This window comes from Synchiropus splendidus, chromosome 14 (assembly GCF_027744825.2).
Source record: "Synchiropus splendidus isolate RoL2022-P1 chromosome 14, RoL_Sspl_1.0, whole genome shotgun sequence".
In the NCBI taxonomy this organism is placed as follows: Eukaryota; Metazoa; Chordata; class Actinopteri; order Syngnathiformes; family Callionymidae; genus Synchiropus; species Synchiropus splendidus.
In genome coordinates, this window is record NC_071347.1 from 13,272,911 (window position 1) to 13,293,966 (window position 21,056).

General features: G+C 42.4%; 1 protein-coding gene across 3 annotated transcripts in view; it reads left to right on the plus strand.

The window, feature by feature from the left end:
• Positions 1 to 21,056, plus strand: part of mob2a (MOB kinase activator 2a) — a 47,166-nt gene that overhangs the window by 11,200 nt on the left and 14,910 nt on the right. The window contains exon 1 of one of the 3 annotated variants that reach the window (XM_053886035.1): positions 8,029 to 8,225. The exons of 1 other annotated variant lie outside the window; for it this stretch is intronic. In XM_053886035.1, the coding sequence (XP_053742010.1) occupies positions 8,188 to 8,225 (38 nt within the window). In that variant the 5' untranslated portion in view covers positions 8,029 to 8,187. Of the gene's footprint in view, positions 1 to 8,028; positions 8,226 to 10,783; positions 11,114 to 21,056 lie in introns of those variants that run through there. One more of the 3 variants, XM_053886034.1, reaches the window with a different exon arrangement.

The window sequence follows — 21,056 nt, forward strand, 5'->3', positions numbered from 1 at the left end:
AAAGCTGACGTTTTCAGCGCTAACTGAAAGTGCGGTGAATCCCTTGTTTCCCTCTTGCTAGAGGAGATGAAGTCTAACCTATACATGTTGAAAAGTGCAAACTAGTCCACCCATTCAGTCTGAGACGTCAGTTCCAAAGCAATTGTGTCAATAGTGAGGGGTGATTTATGTAGCAGGATGTGACTCCTCAACTCAGACAGCTAAATGCTACTACAAGCAAGTGAGAGATAGAGGTGACTGACATTTCCCACATCCGTTTTTCTCTGTGAGATGAACACTGGGTCAGGGGTTTGAGCCTGCTATTCTGAGAATGCACAGTTGAGTTGTTTTCTGTCAGTATGGCTATATTTTATTGACACATACTTGAATTTACTGGAATTAAATATTTCCATTTTAGTTTTCAGATGTTTATCACAGGTATTGTGTGAACACAATCTCAGATATTAATTTAATGATCTGATTTCTCTAACTTGTATCGTGATTTAGGTCGCCCAAGCCCTCACGTTTGTCTCCACTATTCTCCACCCTTCCACCGTAACCTGTTCCTTTCCTTTTCATTGTTCTGCCTCTCAATCAGCCACAGTCTTCAGGAAGCCTGTGTCAGTCACTGAAGGAAAGTAGATGCACAAACGTAGGAAGTGTTGCTGCGTTCATGAAAACATCTGAGCTAGCTCTTTTTTGTTTTTGCTTTTTTTTTTTTCCTCCCTCCGTCGCTGAAGTATCGTAAAGGTCAGCGAGTCTTCATAACGCTGGCTGCACTTCCCTGAGGTTTGATAACACGCACACAAAGTTGAAGCTGTTGCGTAACCACCGTGAGGTGCACAGCATTGCAGCATGTGCAAATGTGGTGAGGTGATAAGCTACCTGGATCATCTCTTTTCCAGCCTTCAGTTGTAAGATTATATGACTTTTTTTTTTTTAAACCCAGTGGAGTTAGATCAACCTAAACTGGGTTTAAGTTAACATCTGGACTCCATGGATTTGTAATAGGTGTGAGACAGTCATTAAACTAAAAGTGGTGGTCATGGTGGTCCTATGCCTTCTCTGAAACTTTTTAAAGAGATTAGACTTCATCATCTTCTATCGTCTAAAACAGCTGTACGTTTGTATTCTGACTCATATGTTTCTAGAAACATTGATTTTAAGGTGTTTCTGGACGAGTGTACTGGACTGTAGTCTAGTAATAAAACAAAGTTATCTGAATAGAAAGTAATTTGTTGGCAGTTAATTCCATTTTCTCATTCTTATGCAGACCTCAACTTTCAGCTCGACCTTGACTGTTTTCATACTGGTGCAGTAGAGTAGCATACCACAAGGGGGCAACCTCTCCTCACAATGTTGTGAAAGGAACTAGATGACTGCACAAAATCCTACCTGTCGTCACTGAGTGTGTGGTCAGTGGTATTGATGGCAGCAGGTCATCTGAGTTTCCTGTTTTGCATGAGAAGGCATGATTTAAGAGACTGCTGGGCTGTGTGAAAGTGGAGCTTGTGTGAATGAATTTGAGGATGAATGGCGTTCTGTAAGGTGGGAGAGGGGGGAGCCCACTACCTGAAATGAGAGCTGGTTGTTGCATAATCCAAGTTTGCAGGCCTTGACGTTTTGCACCAGACTCTTCAGGCTCTTTCGGGTGAGGTATCACATGACTGCATCAAGCGGCTGCCGTATTGAACCTGCAGTACTAGTCCAGCACCAACCGGAGGCAGACACAGTGATCGATACTTTTCTTTTTGTGTGGGCCAAGGCTTGCTTCTTCATGTTTCTCACAGAGTGGATTAGGATATGCTAAGTGGTATTGAGTTCAATTTTTCATAAATGGGTTGGGTTTTTTTTTTTTTTAACTCATTTTTAAAAGCACCTGGGAAGTGAATGTATAGGTCGGTTAGGAGGGAAGTTAGACATGGACTAGAAAAGCTCTGTGTATTGGATGATAATGATGACCTTTGTGTGGTCACCCAGCAAATGTAACTAAATTACCGATTCATTTTGGTGAACTATAGTCAATCCATGAACGCATCTTGAGTTCTGAAGCATCTAATAATGAGTCATGAAAAAGATCTGTGGTCCATTGCAAGCCATGTAAGCCACATTTTTCAACACAAGGTGTCATTATTTGAACTGTAAGCCATTGTCCCATCGACATCAAGCGCTGATGTGAGTTGATGTTGTCGTCCTCATTCATTCCATGCTCTCAATACCTTCCACATGCCAGCCATACCAGACATTACTGAGGAACACACGTGTTTCCTTGGGTTGCCGACCCTGTCTTTGTCTACATTTTTAGAAAGTTTGTGCACTCACATGCTTGTTATCCCTTATATCTGTATTTACATGGTAGCAATACCAGAGCAGAATGTGCAGGTCATGCTCTGTCATCACCTGAAAATATCGGGTGAGATGCTCTTAGGGAATTTTCTGACTCTGAGAATGTCTTATTACCATTAACCAGTAGGTGGCGCCCTCGTCTTGGGATCCATTCACACCGCTTACTAGAAAGCAATCTTTTGGTTTGCCTGCTGAGAATATATAACAATTCAATCTAAAATAGTTTTCAATTGTTGATGCGAAGTTTTATCGGATGCATACAGGTGAATATTTCGTTTTTATCATTATTGTATTGGAGGTGCGTTTGCATTGTCAGTCAGAAATAAAGTCAATTTCCATTGATGTTAAGTATAGGTAAGTTAGTCACCATAAGACTTTATTCATGGTCTGAGTTTGTATTGATCACTTGTTGGCCATGTTTTTACGAAAAAAGGTGTCTGTTGAAGCAAGTTGGTCCAAAATATAGGACCATGTTGCTTTAAGGAGGATTAATTACCTCAGTCTATGTTTCAAAATACAATAAATAAATGTATCTAAGTGTCACGCTGAAGCTATAGTTGCCATATGTTTGGATTCAGCTACTTTGATGAATTAAATTCAGATTTAAATTTTAAAGGTAAAGAAGGTAAACCACTGAGACCACATTTCTAATGTCTAGAAAGCCGCAATCTTCGGTACAGATGTTCATCCCTCATGTAATAGCCGGTCTCTTTTGCTCTTTTGTACTTGTTTTTTGTTTACAGGTGTTGCTAAAATGTGTTCTTTGTACATCGTTGTATAGCAGGCGGCTAGCTCAGTTTTGGTTGTCAGCTATGTTGGAATCATTCCTGGTATTATCTGACTTTTACATTTATTTTTTGGTGACCGCACACTCCAATATTCATCCAAAATTCATTCCTTTACATTTCCCTGAACTATATCCAAGCCTTACATTCTGGAAATACTTCAGCTGCAATGCACCTATAGGCAATGTATCTTTTCATTTCCTCAGCTGGAGCGTATATTGAAACTAGAACTGTCTATATAAAGAATGACAACAGTGCGGGTCGATGCGGAGACCAGAAATATAGTGACACAACATCTGCCTCGGGAGATAAAGAGTTGCAGTGTAACTCAATCTCTCTCGCGTTGAGATAATTAGTATTAAGTTATTTTATGTCTGTGGGGATGAAAGGTCAGAGCCGAGCTGCCTGGCCATATGGAGCGACAGATTAGGAGGAGGCTCAATTGAGGCATCTGTAAAAATAAGTCTCAATAACTTACTCTCACTGCAGTGCAGTGTATGTGAATGGCAGACTGTAAAAGCCTGTGGCGTCTCCGGGCTTGGCTATATGCAGTACATGGAGCCTTTCATGCCTGAATTTTCTGGGCCCCATTTTGCTCATGCTTACAACTGTATCCAGTGTGTGTGTTTGTTTTTGCGTGCTCACACAAATTTAGATTAGCCTCTCTGTGTTTTTCTTGGTGGTGAGTGTGTTTGCTCAGTGTTGCGTAACAAATAAATGTTTTTGGGTTCAATAAGGATATTTTTCTACATCAGAGGAGGGGAGGGTCGGACGTGAAGGAGTACGTTTGCTGTCCCTCTCTTCTCCATTCCCAAGGAACGTGGCATACAAAGGAACACGGTGTTCCGAAAGCTGACTTGTCTTCGCGTAGATGCCCTCAAGTTGCCGCAGCCACAGAAGTGTGTGAATGAGCATGTGTTTTTGTCTGTCCATGTGTTAGTGTGTACACTGCGGCACGGCCCCTTGCTAGGTATTCCTGGAAAGTCTGTGAGAGTGTGGAGGGAACATGTTTATTCTCCGCTGACAGTTCGCTGCCAAGGATAGAGCGAAAGAGCTAGCAGACATTGTGGCTATTATCTTTTCAAGTGACTCTGATGTCTATTGCATGTGAGCAGAGTTTGTCAACACTATGAGACTATGATTGCATGACAGAAAGACAAGGCGAATGCTATGTTTACTCAACATTATTTGGTTTCTATCTCAGAATGATCAGCCTTCTTATAGCCAGTCATCTTGCCATGAGTGAACTGCTCAGAAGAAATGCACTGGCCAACACGTCTGCGCCAAGTTGACAACGTTCGATTTGACGAATAGAGAGGAACCTTGTGTTGTGTTATGTGACATGAGGCATGTGGTTGCTTGTTAGCAAGCTAGCTCGAAAGATGAGGTTGCACGGTTTTGACACTTTAAATTTGTCCTTTCACTCATGTGCTGTACATTGTGTTAGAGCTAAAATAATCCTCATGGACTGACAGCAGAGAGCGATCAAACCAAGCAGTTAAGGTGAATGATGTATAGGGAATATAGGTGAATGGGGATGGGACCACATACAGTATGTACTGTACTAAGCGATGTCAGGTAAAACTGAAGTCAAGGCCGTAGACCATAACGGCTCTTCTAAATGTCTGCAGTTTTTCATGTTCCTCATTCTTGGATCCACAAAGTCAACTCCTTCCAGCAATCCTTACCTCCTTCTTCTCCTCCTCCTCCTCCTCCTCCTCCTCCCTTGGCTGTTGTGTAACTCTGCAGTGACTGACTGAGCAGCAGCGGTGCCATTGATCAGCACTTCTGCTGCCAGGATGCTCTCATTGTAATAAACGTGCCGTAGCCACCGAAACCCACTCTGAGTGCTTTGTGGGAGCAGAGGAATGACTCCCTGCACCACATACCCATGATGTAATGCGGAAGGAGCTCAGCTCTGGCAAAGATCTGTCACTACCTACATTTTTCAATAATGCTATGTTCCATATAAAATTACTTTATTCACTGGAAAACTGAGCATTTCATCTGACGTGAATTATATTATATTATATTATATTAAAAGCAAGCAAGTCCATTTTGAACGCTATTCTTGAGGTAAATGTCATTGTAACCAAGTACCCCAGCACTGGTCTAGTCTGTGAACAGCAATGATGAGAACAGTCTTAAGATTAAAGGTAGTTGAGACCTCCGTATTAACTGAAACACACACCACCTAATCGTGCTTTAGTTTGTGGAATTCAAATGAAATACATTTTAATGTTCTTCAGGTTCACTTGGTCTGTGTTCCCATATTATCTGTTCACCAACTGATCTGTCTGAAATCCCTTGTAATCCAAACTTGACTAAACAAGTGATTTAAGTCATGCAAATCTGACTTGGTAGAATCCACCTGTCCTGGAGACATAAACCCTGAGGTGACATCTCACTTTACACTGTTAAGTCATTCCAGTGTCACTTTGTGTCTGCTCACTCTGACACAACATTCCTACACCTCTTATTTTGTCATTTCTCTGTGTACTTGTCAAAAAAGGGATGACTTTAAAACTAAATGTGCTTTAACGTGTCGCCGACACGCCTCTGGAACAATGCTTAACTATGCAGTAAATGAAATTTTCATGTCATCTACAAATTTGAATCTGTTGCATTACACTGGTAAATAGTAAAACTATTTCCTTCAAATTAAATTCAATTAAATTAAATAAAAAGCAAGGGCGGAAAGGTGTCCCTGTGACGTCAAAGATGGTGCATCCATAGGAATGCAGGTTAAAAAAAATCTCTTAAGCTTCAGTATCAGAAGAAATGAACGGTGGCATGTGAGCCTGTTCTGCGAACCAAAAGATGAAGATTGTTATAAGAAATGGGTGAACCAAGTTTAAAGAATGAGGGGAAAAGTGGCATCATTGGGAAGGTATATTTTGGCCTGAAAGTTTGCCTCAAATGGGTCATGAAACCATCTGCAAACAACAAGTGATGATGCCAACCATTCAGAACGCTGAAGATCTAATCTAACCTTATCTAATAGCCATTAAAAAAAACAGAAAAGAGTTTGACCGCATGCATCATGTTTTGCACTGCTGCTTGAGTATAACGTCTACCTCAATTTGATCATTTTTCTATTACTGTCCGTCCGTCTCTGATCCCTCACCTTCAGATCCTTCCTTATGCCTTCCATGACACGGATTGAACAAAAAAGTCCTTTGCTTGCATGAAACTCCACTCTACTCTCAAAAACCTGCTCTAGTCTTTGCTGATATTCCCCCAACTTCCTCCATTTCACTGCATTCCTCAGCTGTTTTTATCCTTGGGTATCTGCTGTTACGTACTGAGATGGTGGCGCAGCATGTGGCAGAGCATGCAACCTCATGCTAGAGATGGATGTAAAGCACTAAACATGCTGTCTTTATACAAAGTTAGCACACACATGATGCTGCCTACCAGAGGACTGGGGGAAAAGGAAGTAATGAGCATTACTGTCATCCCGGTTGCATGGTATTTAACCTACAGTTTGACATATATGACACTGCAATCTATCAGTAGTGACTATTTTATGGTGATTGTGCCAACATCTCATATTTTACTTGTACATGCTTTATAACTCATTCATATTTGGTCATACTGGAGCTTGTCAGTCAGATGCTTGTGTATGGCAGATGTGTCTAAAAATATATATCTGTGGTAATCTGTTAGATGTGTGACAAACTCATTACAAACAAGATGGGCATGGTGATAATGTGCTAGCAGAATGAAGGCATGATTATACGCTGCCTGGCCAAAAAAAAAGTCGCCACCAAAAAAAGGGTCATACACTCTAATATTTTGTTGGACCGCCCTTAGCTTTGATTACAGCACGCATTTGCCGTGGCATTGTGTCAATAAGCTTCTGCAATGTTACAAGATTTATTTCCATCCAGTGTTGCATTCATTTTTAACCAAGGTCTTGCATTGATGCTGGTAGAGTCTGAGCGCTGCGCAAAGCCTTCTTCAGCACATCCCAAAGATTCTCAATGGGGTTCAGGTCTGGACTCTGTGGTGGCCAAGCCATGTGCAAATGATGTCTCATGCTCCCTGAGCCAGTCTTTCACAATTTCATTGACATTGTCACCTTGGAATATGCCATCGGGGGAAAAATCGATTTGATGGAATCACCTGGCCATTCAGAATATTCAGGTAGTCAGCTGACCTCATTCTTTGAGCACATAATGTTGCTGAACCTAGACCTGACCAACTGCAGCAAACCCAGACCTATTTGCTTAGTTAAATCCAGGTGGCGACTTTTGTTTGGCCAGGCAGTGAACATTAAGCATGATCAAATTTGCAGCCAACTTGGCCTCCCAAATGTACCACATTAACACACACTATTTTCATTTTTGACTATGAACAATTCCTACTTGCAGCTCCGTTTATACGGTGCATTCATTTATCCTGATTCCAGGGTCCTTAATAATTCAGTTTAATGTGCGATGAGGATCAGCAGTGGAGTGCTGAGTGTCCGTCTCACGTCCTCATGGAGGGCTGGAGTTAGATAGTAGTGGAGCCTCAGCTCTGTTCTGAGCAGCACATCTGTCTGCCGTCAGGAATGTGCTTTTTATTATTAGACTGGTGTGAAAGGATACCGCTTGAACATTGTGTCCGTTTTGGACGTTGTTAGCTCTCATGTAGATATAAGTTGCGCCGCTGTTTTCCCGGGAAATGTTGCAGGAATGAGTCGGCTGGAGTGATGATCGCGTCTCATTTAGCAAAGGTCACGACGCGTCTGATGTGTCGAGGCGTTTTTATTTAGATCCTTTCCACGTTGGTGTTTTGGTCCTGATCGAAACGGCTTCAGACTCGCTGACCCTGCCCCACGGAAACTACCGAGGAGAAGGGGGCGGAGGAGTAGCAGCCAGAGGAGGAGGAGGCGGTAGGGGGGGGGGTCGGGAAGAAATGACAGAGAGAAAGGTGTTGAATATCGAGGGAGGACCGCAAACTGCTACTCCGTATTGTTCCGTGTCTGTCTCCTGCGCCCACGCCGCCGTGGTCTGCTCCTCTCGTGGCGCGACGAAGCCGCTGAAACACGTCAATTCTGGATTTCTTTATCCGCTTTCTGTCGTCCAGGATGAGATTTAAACGGAACGGGTCCTATACTTTGAATAGGTAAGTCCGCCTGTCAGATCTGTCCTGCATTTGCATTGCGACACGCTGCCACACATCTTTTTTCCCCCTCTTTCTGCAAGTCTAGCCAGCGGTTTTCTGTCGCTCCGTGAAGTGACGTCATGCGCTCATTGTTCAACTTCAGTCTCAGCGTGTGCAGAATCACTTCACTGACTGTGTACTTTCTACTCATTTCCCCCCCCGAATCTTCTTTATTCACGCGTGATGGTCAACATAAGCAGTTTTTTTCATGGTCCTCATGTCCGATCATAAACATATCCATGCGTGGAAACCTGTTTGTCCTGCTTTGAGGTGGGCTCCTTTTGTTTTCTCCCTGACGTCTGGAATCAGTGAATGGTCGGTTTTCCGTCTCCATTCCTTCTTATTTCCCCTTAATGGCTCTCTGGCAAGAACCCCCTCATCCTTCACAAATGTTCCCGGTAGTGCTCCCATCTCCTAGCAACTTTGTAGCAGTGTGATGATTGGTGTCCATTCAACCACTTTCTGTTGACTTGATGGCAACAGGAGCCAGTTTCCCGTCATCTTTGTTGTCGTGTAGTCGTGCACTTTATTTGGAAAATCTGGCTGATTATTGTGTGCAAGCTGTGGTTACCACACTCTTCTCCAACAGCTGTAGCTTCTGGAGTCTAGACATCCTGGTGGGTACTTCTGAGACAAGCAAAACGTCTACAGTAAATCTAGGAGGTGTGTGTATTTTGATCATGCTAAATTTAGTACATTTTTGTTAAGTGAAAAAAGCCATTATCTTTCATGTTGCAAAAAATGGATAAGGTAAACTTCATCCAATAAGCGGAGTCATGACAACCAGTTGGATCTCAAGGCCAATACTCACTGGAAGTGTGGTTTTTGTCATGAAGTTATTTTCCAATTGCAAAACTTTTAGGGTTTGACTATCAAAGTGTGAGAACCTTGTGAATGTTTTGTTTACGCACCATTCTGCTAAGCACAGTGAGCTTGCCAAAATGCTATCTATATTTCAATACATACAAAGGAACCGTTCTCCAGATGGTCAAAACCATTGCCTGGAGATCGCACCCAAATATGTTCAAATCACAGCTCAAAAAGCCAAAGTACACGAACTGACTAACAAAATACTGACTTTGGAACAATCCCACAGCATGTGGTAGACATGCTGTCATGATGTCATTCCTTTTCTGGGTAATGTTCTGCACTTGAGTGTCCTTTTCACCCACTTTCACTTCTCCAAATTACCTCACACAAAGATCTACGATGTGGCTCCATGTATTTTGGGTTGTGAACCATTACACTTTCTCGATTATTGATTTCTACACAGAGACTGCATTACTCCAGACGTCCCATGTCCGTTTTTTGGGTTGTGTTCAAAATTAAGGAAGTACACCCACATGCACATTGTTTAAAGTGACAGTTGCTATAATGGCAGTTTCACTCCTTGCACTTTTCCTGTGGCACTCCTTTTCCTCTTTTCTGCCTTGTTATTTGGACACATGGCCTTCCGCTGCATACGGATAACACAAAACCCACATCCTGTGCTTTTGGGCACTGGAACAATACTATTGAGTGCCAAGCTCTAATACACACACTTCATCATTTGGGGGAAAATGACCTCTCTTCGTATGCAGGGGATACGTGCGGACCTTCATTGTTATGCTAAAATAAAAGTTGCACGAGTGAATCTAGAGTTTTAATCCAGGTGAAAACAGTGAGTTGGTTAAGCAGTGAAAGAGGAGTGATGTTAGCTGCAGCTCCTGGCGACAGCACTCCAGGGAGGTGGAGGAGGAGGAGGAGGAGGTTGGGTGACGTCATTGGATGTAAAAGTGCTTTGCTGTGCTGCTGCAGCTTTTCTTTAGTCGTAAAGAAACAAGATGAACATGCTGTTGTTCTTCTCATGATTCAGCGAGTCCCTCATAAGTGTCCGTCATCGTGAGTTATCTTCTGCGGCTGTCAAATAACTGCATTCTTCTGAAGGTGACTCCGCTTCTTCTATCTGCAGTGATCTGTTTTCTGCTGGACATTCAATTTCAGAGGTCGGCCTTTGCTAACCGTAGCTTTTGTGCGCACAATCTTATCTGTTCAATCAAATGAGCTGAGCAGGAGAAGCTTGAATGAGCACCGTGTGTCACGTTGTCCTTCACTTTAGTCGATGACTGCAATCGTCTGCAGTGATTGGCTTGCTTCCTGGGGGCTTGTCACAGCGCAAGCCCCTCCCATCCCGTAGCTCTGCATCATTCGTGTGAATGAAGAGTTCAAAGTCAAATGATTTCGTTTAACAGTACATATTATGTTCAGACTGCTTTACCCGACTGGAATGGATGCCAGTGACCCAGGTGCATTCAAGAGCTGAGGAGGATATGCTCTCATATCTGGCTCTTCTGGTGTAAACAGAGTGTTGTCTCTCGCTCCATCTCCTGCAGCCCACCCTCCACTGCCCAGCAATCAGCAGTTTGTTTATGGGACTCTGTTTGCTAAGCTAATCTCCCGCCTTGCAAGCAGGAGCCAACGAGAGGGCGTGAGGCAGAGAGAGGGAGGTAGGTACACAGGGAGAGAGAGTGCCCGAGTGTGAAGGAGAGGCAGACAGTTGCAGTAGTTGGACAGGAGGGTGAAGGAAACCCACTCACAGAGGTGTCTCTCTTGTTATTTTTTGATTCTGTCTGTTTCTGTGCCTCTGTTTGGCCTGGGCACTGAACAACCTGCAGGCATCCTTAATCTAATCCTGTCCGAGGAGCCAGCGCTGGGTGCCATGCTGAAAGTGAAAACCACCTCCGCTCTGCTACACCTGTAGTGGACTTTGCAACAGAGGACGAGGGGGTAAAGCAAGAAAGTCTTGAGCCCGTCTTCCTCAGCAGCGTCTGGATGGGGGTCCTGGTGTGCTGCGACTGCTTCTTTTATAGGTAGCATTCCGTTCGTATTTTTTAAACTTGTGTTGTTGTTTATCGTTGTTGGTGTCCCAGGACTTGTACAGTTTATTCCCTTGGTCACTCTGTTATTGCTCTTTGGTTTGAGGGAGACGTCTGAGGACAGTGCTGCTGTATCAGGCAATGATTCTGCTGAAGTCAGACGCAGGCTAACTTGGCTCGTGGGACGGAAAGGAAAGGATGGGGGAGGGAGTTAAGGACAGAGGCAACGGTGAAACATAAACTTCTGTCTGACTGCGGAGAATAAGACGTTGGACACTGTGTTAGGTTTCAAATGAAAAGCTGGAATGAAATTGCTCCATGACACCGTCCTGCAGTGGTGATTGGACATAGTGTTCTCTTTAGTGGGAGTCTATGGTGTTTGAACTGTATTGACCTCTTCAGACTTTGCTCTTTTTCTGCTTATGTACTTTGCATTTGTTTTTATCAAGATGAACTTGGCACTGTTAGTTTGTGAAACCCGTCATTTTTTTCGAACCCAACTGGCACAGAATGACATGATCACTTGGACTAAGTAGCAAGGCTTGATAATTCAGTTTTCGGTGTTTGGCTGCCAACACGTCTTGCTCCTCTCTTTCATGGTCCCGTAGCTGACATTGGTCCCTTGTTACTGCTTGTTGAAAATATAAATATAGCTGTATTGGCGGCCACATGAAACAGAACAGCTGCTTTGTATTAAGGTTTACCATAAACCACGGATGGTATGTACAGCAACCAGACACAAACTCATGCTTGCGTCATCCGCACATATTAGCCTCTAGACTGCTTGACAAAAGCCTAGTTCTCTCGCCTGTTATTTTTCATGATCAAGGCAACCCTGGGACCAGGGCTGTGTGCGGGTGCATTCATGGGCTCATTAAACCAAAATGGGCCGTCAAGTCTATTTTTAGCCTTTCCTCTCCCTCGGTGACTCCCATCAGCCTTCATGAGTTCTTCAAGGTGATGGTACGAAGCTTGGTTGATGTGCTTTGGAACACACACCCACTCAAACAGGTCTTTATTAACTTCTGACAGAGTTAACCTTCACCATTTGGCGCTTCAACAGTTGGTTTATATGCACAGAAGTTAGCATTCTGGCAAAAAGAGGAACCGTATTTATTTGTATTAAAATGGTTTATGTAATTCTAACCCTGTAATGTCTTGAGATTACGATATTTCTGCAGGGTTTTTTTGGCAGGTCTGCGTCTCCCTTTTCGCTGTAATGGCGAATTACTCCCTTTATTTCATGCACTAATAAGGACGAGCATGAGACATTTCAGATATAAATGACTCAGCATCTCAGAGGGCATTCAAGCGGGATGAGCCACAGTCCCCACTCAGATGCACTGTCATGGTTTTTAACTAGTTTCGACTATAGATTTACTGCTCTCCTTTCTTCCACATTGACTTGGCAATGAAGTTTTCCAAAACTTGTTGTTGAGTACGATGCATTTTTGCCAAGTTTAGCATCACACCAGAGAATTACAAATGTGTTTCTTAAATATAATACTCATGTCTAGATGCATTTTGCTTCCTTTTTATGCAGTTTTCACTGAAGTTGAATCATTTCTTTCATAGTCAGAAACTAAGTTGTCAATTATAGTTTGAGGTGATGGCCTTAAACTGGGGTCCAAATCTGTCCAGCCAAATCATTTTTGTGGCCCTTTAAAGTCAAAACTAACCAATACCACTGGGTTTGTACTGTTTGTCGCACATGAAGATCAAAGTAATAACAAACATTTATTCTGTAACTTTCACATTGAAACAAAGGCAGACCTTCAGATCATGTTTTAGTATTTAAGTCTTAGAACATTTAATTTTTTTTAAAACAGCATTTACAACACATTTTTTTGTGGTTTAATATTGCATAAGTGCTGAGTTGCTTTGATTTCAAGTACACCATGTGGTTGTTGCCTCGATACATTAACCAGCCTCAACAGGATTTGTGTGTGTGTGTGTGAGTGATCTGAAGTTCAATGAGCTCTTAACAAAGGAAGTTGGCAGATTCTTCTAACTTCATGAGTCCCAGAGCATGTTTTTTTCCCCCTTCAAACAGCCAGTTTCTCTGTGACATTGTTGTGAAAACACAGATGCATCCCCTCAGTGTGACCTCGCGACACCATTCGGAAGTTATGTGAGTGATCACTGATGTTTCTGTTGTTTATTAATTTGTGTGGAAGAGCCCTGGGAACTGAAGCTGCTAGACACAACGGGAGCATCTGCTTGAACAAAGTACATATGTTGGCTGGGTTTTTATGCAAGTGCGGAAACAAAAGTTTGACTGTTGATCATTCTGTATGTGTTTTATTAAAACGAGTGTCTTACAGTTTGCCATGTGTCTCCTATTAAGCTATCTTTGGCAGAGCGCTGTGCAGACACATGCAGCTCAACAAGGAGACTATTCTCCCTCAACAAACTCTGCTCTCAGTCCACTTGGCCCTGCAGGCTCTCCTCTTATGTGGCCCTCTGTTTGAGCTGCAGGAAAAGTTTTTGGCAAATATTAGTCTGCTGCTACAATTGGTGAATAGTTCAAGGGAGGAAGTGGATTACTGTATTTCCTGCAATACAATTGAGACACTTTGTCATCCTGTGTAGCCGGGGAAACAAAAGAGACGTTGGAATGAACAACTGCTGCTTTTTTATTTTCATATGCTGTCGATGCACTCATGGAAATGTGTACAGGATCTGTACTTCTTTGCATCAACTTGTTTGTGTTGATGGCCTTGTCTAAAACTACAGTTTTGTGTTCAGTATGTGTTGAGTTTAAGCCGCTCTTCTCCCACAAACATTCAAGTGTCGTCTGTAGGTGTTAACTGGGCTTAGAGCCAGCACTCTGCCACATAACATCAGTAACTGAGGGCATATAGTTTTATGAAGTTTACAATCCACACAACTGTACTCAGTTCGAAGTTTTTTCCTCCTAAATTCCATTAGTTGAATGAATATGTGCCCACTTTGTTGAAGTGAAGCGGGACACTATTTCCTCCAAAGCCATTTGAGACTCTTAAGGACATACCAGGCTGGACAACGGAGGAACTGCTGAGCATTTTCAGTATCGACTGGACTCACAGAGAACTCTCCTCTTTCACCTGCAGTTGCCGCAGAGGACAGACCTCACACACGGGCCCAATTACATAACCAATAATGTTTTTGTGCTCCCTAGCCGCCTCGTCCTGCTGGCTCAGGAGAAGGAGATGGCCTTGCACTAACCTCACCTCTGCGTTTAGATTTCCAGAGTCAGCAAACATATGCACCCACTCACACCTCAGTAAAATTATTTTGACAGTCCTTGATGCTTTTTCTATGTTTTTTTTCTTTCTGTATAATATTGAGATATTTTGAAGGGTTTTTATACTTGCACAACATTACAGTCGCATGTGGCCAAACAATTTAATAGTTTTGATAGTGGTTGACAGTCTGAGGCATGTGGCTTCTGTTGTCGTGTCTAAACAGTTGGATAGCAATTAAATAACATAAAGGTGTTTATCAATTCTGAGTGGAATAAAGCTGTGATTCTTAATCATAGGACCAGCTGATGGTTGGGCCGCGAGTGCCTCCTAGAGAGCTGCTAAAAGTTTTCTTGTTTTATACCTTTGGGCTGTGAGGGACGGGAGACGCTCAGTTTTAGTAGATTAGCCACGTATGGTGGCAGTAGTGCAAATCTATGATTGTTAACAACTATGTTCTTGAAGTTCTTGAAAAGAATAAATGATCAAGTTAAAACTGTTCATGAAAGCACCTGTAGAAGCAGTTTTGAAAATGAATTGGAACATTTTATGGCGATACTTTTGTTTACACTTAACTTGTATCTTGATATTTAGACATGGTTTTATTATATTTTATTCTGTATTTTATTCATTTTTTTCCAATTTTCTCAACAGTTTGAATCCAAGTATGCAAGTATACAGTTTGCAGATTTTGTAAATTTGATGAATATTACTTGCACCTGATTCTGCAACTGGTTGGAGTTTTCGATGACAAATATCTTTGCGATGATCACATGGTTTCATGTCATTTCACAAGTTATTGCTTTGTTTACATGTAAGTAGATTAATTATGGCTATTGCTAGCGAATGAAATCAAGAGTAATGAATCAGTTCTGTTACTTGAATGGGGCCTGGGGCCATTTGTTCAAGGAAAGGTGGGCCCCAAGATCAAAAAGGTTAAGAAGCCCGAGAATAGAGCACTCGTCTGCAAGCATAAACATATTTTCCACTTCTTTATGTCTTTTAATTTGCAGAAAAACAACTTGTCGTATGGAGTGCATGATTATTTTTATGGTTTTCCTAGGTTGTCATATGTTTTAATAATTGCCTCTAAGTAAATTGTCTTGTTGGCTGGACCATTATGAACCCATGCCTGCCTGTACCACAGCAGCATGTTTGTAGTCACGCCTTGAAAGCTGTCTTGTGTGCTGATCAGTCAAATTCTAAATGCAGAGTAAACGTGTGTGGCAGCAGGTGCCCTGTGGGCATGGAAAAAACTCATTACAGCTGCTTGGTGGCCCAATTGGCAAGCAGATAATGACTGCATTGTGTTCGCCAGTTGGTCAGGTGGCAGGAAAAGACTTAGACAGAATTCAGTATGAAAACAATTGGCCCGAAGACTTTGCATGGAGCTTGGAGGTTGCCAGGAAAAGTGGTAGTAACTGTAACTCTTACAGCAGCCCCCAGCTTTTTGGTTCTGCCCCGAGAAACAAGAGGCCCATTAGAAGGGAGACAGGAAGTTTCTGGGCGCCTCACTTTCTGAGCGAGTATTTGGTGGTGTGAGGGAGAAGGTGGTGAGTATGTGTGTCGTTCTTTTTCACTCTCTGCCTCTAAATACAAATGCAGACGGCTGTATTATATATTTGCTGCTGTGTGGTTCTCTCATCTGTTTTATTCATCCTGGGCTATGGGGATTTGACTGAGGCTGGACCATTAAGCTCCCCCCGTTCACCATAAATAGATCCATACACCTGAACATCACAGCTGCTTTGACGTCACGCTGAGAGGGGTGACTCACTCTTGCACACAAAAATCTTTGTCCTTGTGAGATCAGAGCGTTTGTCCTTTGTGAGAGGTGCTACAAAATGCTAACACCAGCATAACTCGTTGTCATGTTGGCATCTTTCTCTAACATGACAATGCTCATGACTTTAAATTGAGCTGTGACTAAGTGTATGTTCATTAAGGAAGCATGTTTGACCACCTAAGGATATCTAAACTCACTGTACTCCTCTGCTTGGCAAGCCATATTCCTGACCATTTGTACCCCAATGTATTGTCTTAAAAGAGCCAGACTTCCTTCAAGTTATGGACAGTCGACACACAAACTGTGTGCAACTCTTAATCCGATTAGAGGAGGGACTGCACATAGCAGAACACACTCACTTCATCCAAACTTCCTCACACTCTTATGTTTCTTTCCCCCAGCTGGATTTTTTAATCTTTTGGCCTTCGGTCTTAGGCTTCCCTTTTGTCAAAAGATCTCTGGATCTGACCACCACTAGGTGTAATATTAATTTAAAGCCCAGTTTAGATTCACAAGTAATGTATTCCTATCGTAATATTTGCATGCGAAGCCTCGACATATTTCTCAGAGGCAGAGGGCAAAGCTTGTCAGTTCAATCTATGTCCTCGGGGGTTATGGAGCGAGCAGGTCATTTGATGAGCCAAGTAAACAAACTAAAACTACACCTCACCGCTCACTCTCATGCCAGTCTGTCTGGTCGCAGCAAGCTTTTGCCTACACAGGAAATAAATCCCATCCCTCAGTTCAAGAGTCCGCCTCAACCCCTTCTTTAATCTTTCACCTCTGTGTTTTTGCTTGTGTCCCGAGGCCGAGTGAACGCAGACACACCGGCAGTTATGTAACACACCTACAACAGTCTGGTGTGTGTTGTGAGCCAAATTAAAAGGGTTTGACTTGTTCTCTCTTCATCTTACTTTTTTTTTTTTTTTTTTTTTGACATCCTGTCAGAGTCGTCCCGAGTTAACATCTGTGTGTTCTGGTAATTGCAATCAGACACACACGAGCATTCCTTCGTCTAGGAAGTTGTTGCCCTAATGCCTTCACTTTAGAGTTAATGGACTGGATCAAGACAAGCATGCACAACCACGCACCGCCAAATCACAATCTTCTGAAACGGCACCAGAGACCCACACCCTTTTTATCTGTGCTCTGTCCACTTTTAGACACATTATCATCATCATGGGGCAATTTTTTTTTCTTTTTCTTTCTCACGTCACAGTAAGACCCTTAAGCATGTTGCCGGTAAACCGTCTGTGCTGAATTTTTAAATAATCTTTTAATTGATTTCTTGTCTTAAGAGGCATGAAAAGAGCTCTGTTCTCCCCATCATGCTGCACCTCCCACATACACATATCCTGTGCAAACATGGGCGTTACCCCCAAACTTTCCCTGCCACCCCTCTTCATTTCCTCACTCTATCCTTTTCCATGACGTTCCTTCTTCTCCATTCACACACTCCAGTCTTGTGCTTCTGGACAAACAGTAGCACACTCACTGACTTGCCCTGCAAACTTTACGTAATCCGCCCGCCTTTTCTTCCTTTAAATTTTCAAAATAGTAACCTTGCAAGTTAGTTCATGTTCTTTGTGCAATGTAATTCTTCAAAAGGTAAGGTGAGATTAGTTTGACTCGTTGCAACCATGCACCAAAATGGGGAAAAAAAGCAGCCACAGATTGGAGCTGTTTCTTGATTACACAAGAAAAAAAATAGCAGTGTGCATTCTTTCAGATTCTTGACATTGGCTGACTCTTTCTTAAGGACTAAACGGTCAAAACTCTTATGACAAAACCAAGGTTCTACTTGACTCTGTTTTCCTCGCTGCATGTTTTGCATAACTTGTTTTTGTGTTTGGACAACCCAGTTTGTCTTTGTCAAAAGCTTGTCCCACCTTTTTCACTTCATCATATTTAACAAATCTTTGTCTCCATGCAGAGTTATACACAAGTAATATACTGATATTCAGCAGAAACAATAAAACAATATATTTACAGGGCCAGTCTCTGGACAGTTGCTGTAAGGGAAGTGTTCGCCAGCAGGCGGCGGCATTGTATCCAAAACCTACTTGTGTGTTTGAATATGTTTGTGGGAATAGTCACATGTCCAGGCTAACCACCTCATGTACTGCTGTGCTACTCTGCCATGATAATCTCTTGTTGATGTTTGGAGCACGTTCAGCTTTTATCAGGTTTTGAGGAATTCAGAGGGTGTATTTCATATTTTAGATTCTGAGGTTATCGGATTCCTCCCAGGAAGGGAGGATTAAAAAAAAATGTTATTGTAGTTGTATGAACAGAGGTGTTGCCTTGGGAAACCATTTCATCTTTCTTGTGGAGAGGATACACAAAGCAGTCCTGGCGGTCCACGTTGCCAGTCAAAACATATACAAAAGCTTTTGAAATGTTTGGGGTTAGTCGCCATAAAATGTCCTGTCATTGTCTTCGTGGCTTGACCGGCGTTCTCATGCAGACTGAGGTCATGTGACTGATCTCATGACGTTGATGTGTGTGGACAAGCCACACGGTGTGAGCTGGATCACCTGCGGCACAATTTGTTCAAGTTACTGTGCAGGTTTTCTATTTCACCTAAACCTGAGCTGGCATTCCAGTTCTGAGGGGAGATTTGAAGCCGGCCCATCATCTCGTTCATGTGCTCTTATAACTAAGCAGGTGGTTGACTTCTCATGAGGCAGATTGTGACATGGATTCAGATTCTAGTGGTGGAATGTCGAGAGGAGGAGTGCACTGAGCAAGGAACGCTGAACTGTCCACATTGTTCAAACTACTTTTGGAAGAAAGCGTAAATAAGCAGAGATAAATATCCTGTGACAATATTGGAATTATTCTTTAGTCATATTTGACTGAAACCTAAAATTAATTCAGAAGTATATGTGCTCTGTGTCCAAGTTTTCTTGGCTAATGTCAAGCTGGTCACCTTTAAAACATTCATCATTGCAGTAATCTCTTACATCCTCCCAAGTAATCTCTTGCTTTCTGTCCAGTTCTTTCCTGTTATGATAAGGGCCAACCTAAGCAATATCCTGGCAGATAATGATTTGGACAAACGTCAAGAATTCCTCACTTCTTCACATTTTGCTTCGCCAGATTAGCAACTCATTTTAAGCATATTTTCATCTATCATGTGGCAAAACAATAGTTTAGAGCCATTGCCTCATCAAACGTGTTTTTTTATTTATTTAATTTATTTTTTTTCTCATGTTTTTCATTTTACTGGCCTCACTTTGTTTCTCCTCTGTTCACGGTTGTGCGAGCTGGAAGAGGTGGCATGTCCCTGCATGCTGCCGTTCTCGAGCAGGAATGCAAAGCGAAAAGAGTGAGATTGAGGCTGGAAGAGGGAGAGTGCAAATGCAAATATAGGAGCCAGGCTTTCAAGGCTGAGATGGTGGAAAGGAGAGAAGGGATTGCGTTACCTTAGGCCTCAAACTAAACGTTATCGAGATTTTAAAGAGCACATGTGCATGCAACCTTCATTGTTCACAGTGTTTGTAAAACATCACAAGAAAAAAAGTAAATCTCAATCAAGTTCTTGATTCTGGGTGCATGATTCTTCGTGCACGTCTTGTGTGTTGTGTCGTGTCGTGTACATTACTGTGACCACAATGAATTATACATAAATAAATAAATAATTGGTTCAAACAAGAGTCCATAGTTGACACCCAAAAATCCCTAAGTTAAGTGCCTTGAAATGGAAACACTTGTCACGAGAATGTATATGGTGAGAAGACGGACAAAACACAAACTTGAGCCAAATCATTTTGTGATCTCTTAATACAGATACTCTTAAATTAAAACTGGAGGCCTAAGGGAAGATAGTTGAGGTCAACATCTGTGTGTCAATCACCAAAGAGAAGCTGCAAATGCCGAACTTCAGCTTGTTTGTCAGCTGATATTTGTCCCTTGGCCTTCACAAGCCACAGGCTCCGGTATCTTCCAGTCCATCTACTTTGACTAACTCCGAGGCCTGTCATCTACACCTCAGTAGATGTGATCATTGCTGGCCATGACGCCGCTCAAATGTTTCCCACACTTTTTAATTTCGGCCGACAAACCTCTCGGATGGCATCTTAAGAATGCATGTCTCCAACTTCTTCCTGATCTTCTCCACTTCTTTTGGCCTGTCCAGGTTGTGAGAATCTTTAGCTAAGGGATAAAAGGCCCCTGTCAGTGGGTAAATCTGTCATTACTCTGGAGAACACCATGGAGGCGACCCCTCATGGCTAGTGCCATGACTGTAGTTGCGTTTAGAATACAGGTCCTCTCTCATGATGTCCTGACCTGACACTTGGTGCCTAAAATTTGTCACATCCAGAGTATTACCCTTTCCTTTGATCCAATTACTACTGAGATGTCCATATGAGGTCGCTTCGGGTGGGTTCGTGGACGCTTGTTCATGTGGAAAAGGTTTGTGTTTTGAGGCTGCATCCCTCTTGAACCAACCTAAATTGAAGGATAACCAAATCTTGTTTTACAAGTCCCAACAGTCAACTCAGTCAAGTGTGACCATACTGCAATGGACATGTCTTCATTTCTCAGATGCTTTTTGCTGGTTAAAAGTACACCGTGGTCTTCTATTGTAATTATTCAAACACACCCTTGTTACGTTGTCTTTGTTTTATGTGGATTTCAGCGTTCTGTACTCCCAGATCTGTCAGCACTGGTTTGCCTCCTAAATGTGCAGTTGTGACGTGAACACCGCAATGGTTTGAATAGCTTGCATTTTTCCCACCGCCCTTGTTGTCTGTTATCTCTATAACTGATAAGTAACTCTTTCAGGTTGTTGTCTTTATTATTTCTTTAATCGTCTGATTAAATCTCAACACAATTGGAGTCACAGGTGACGTCACAGTGTTTCTGTTAACCTTGTCATTCTTTTTATGTGGTTACCTTTTGAACATTGAAATGAAATTCT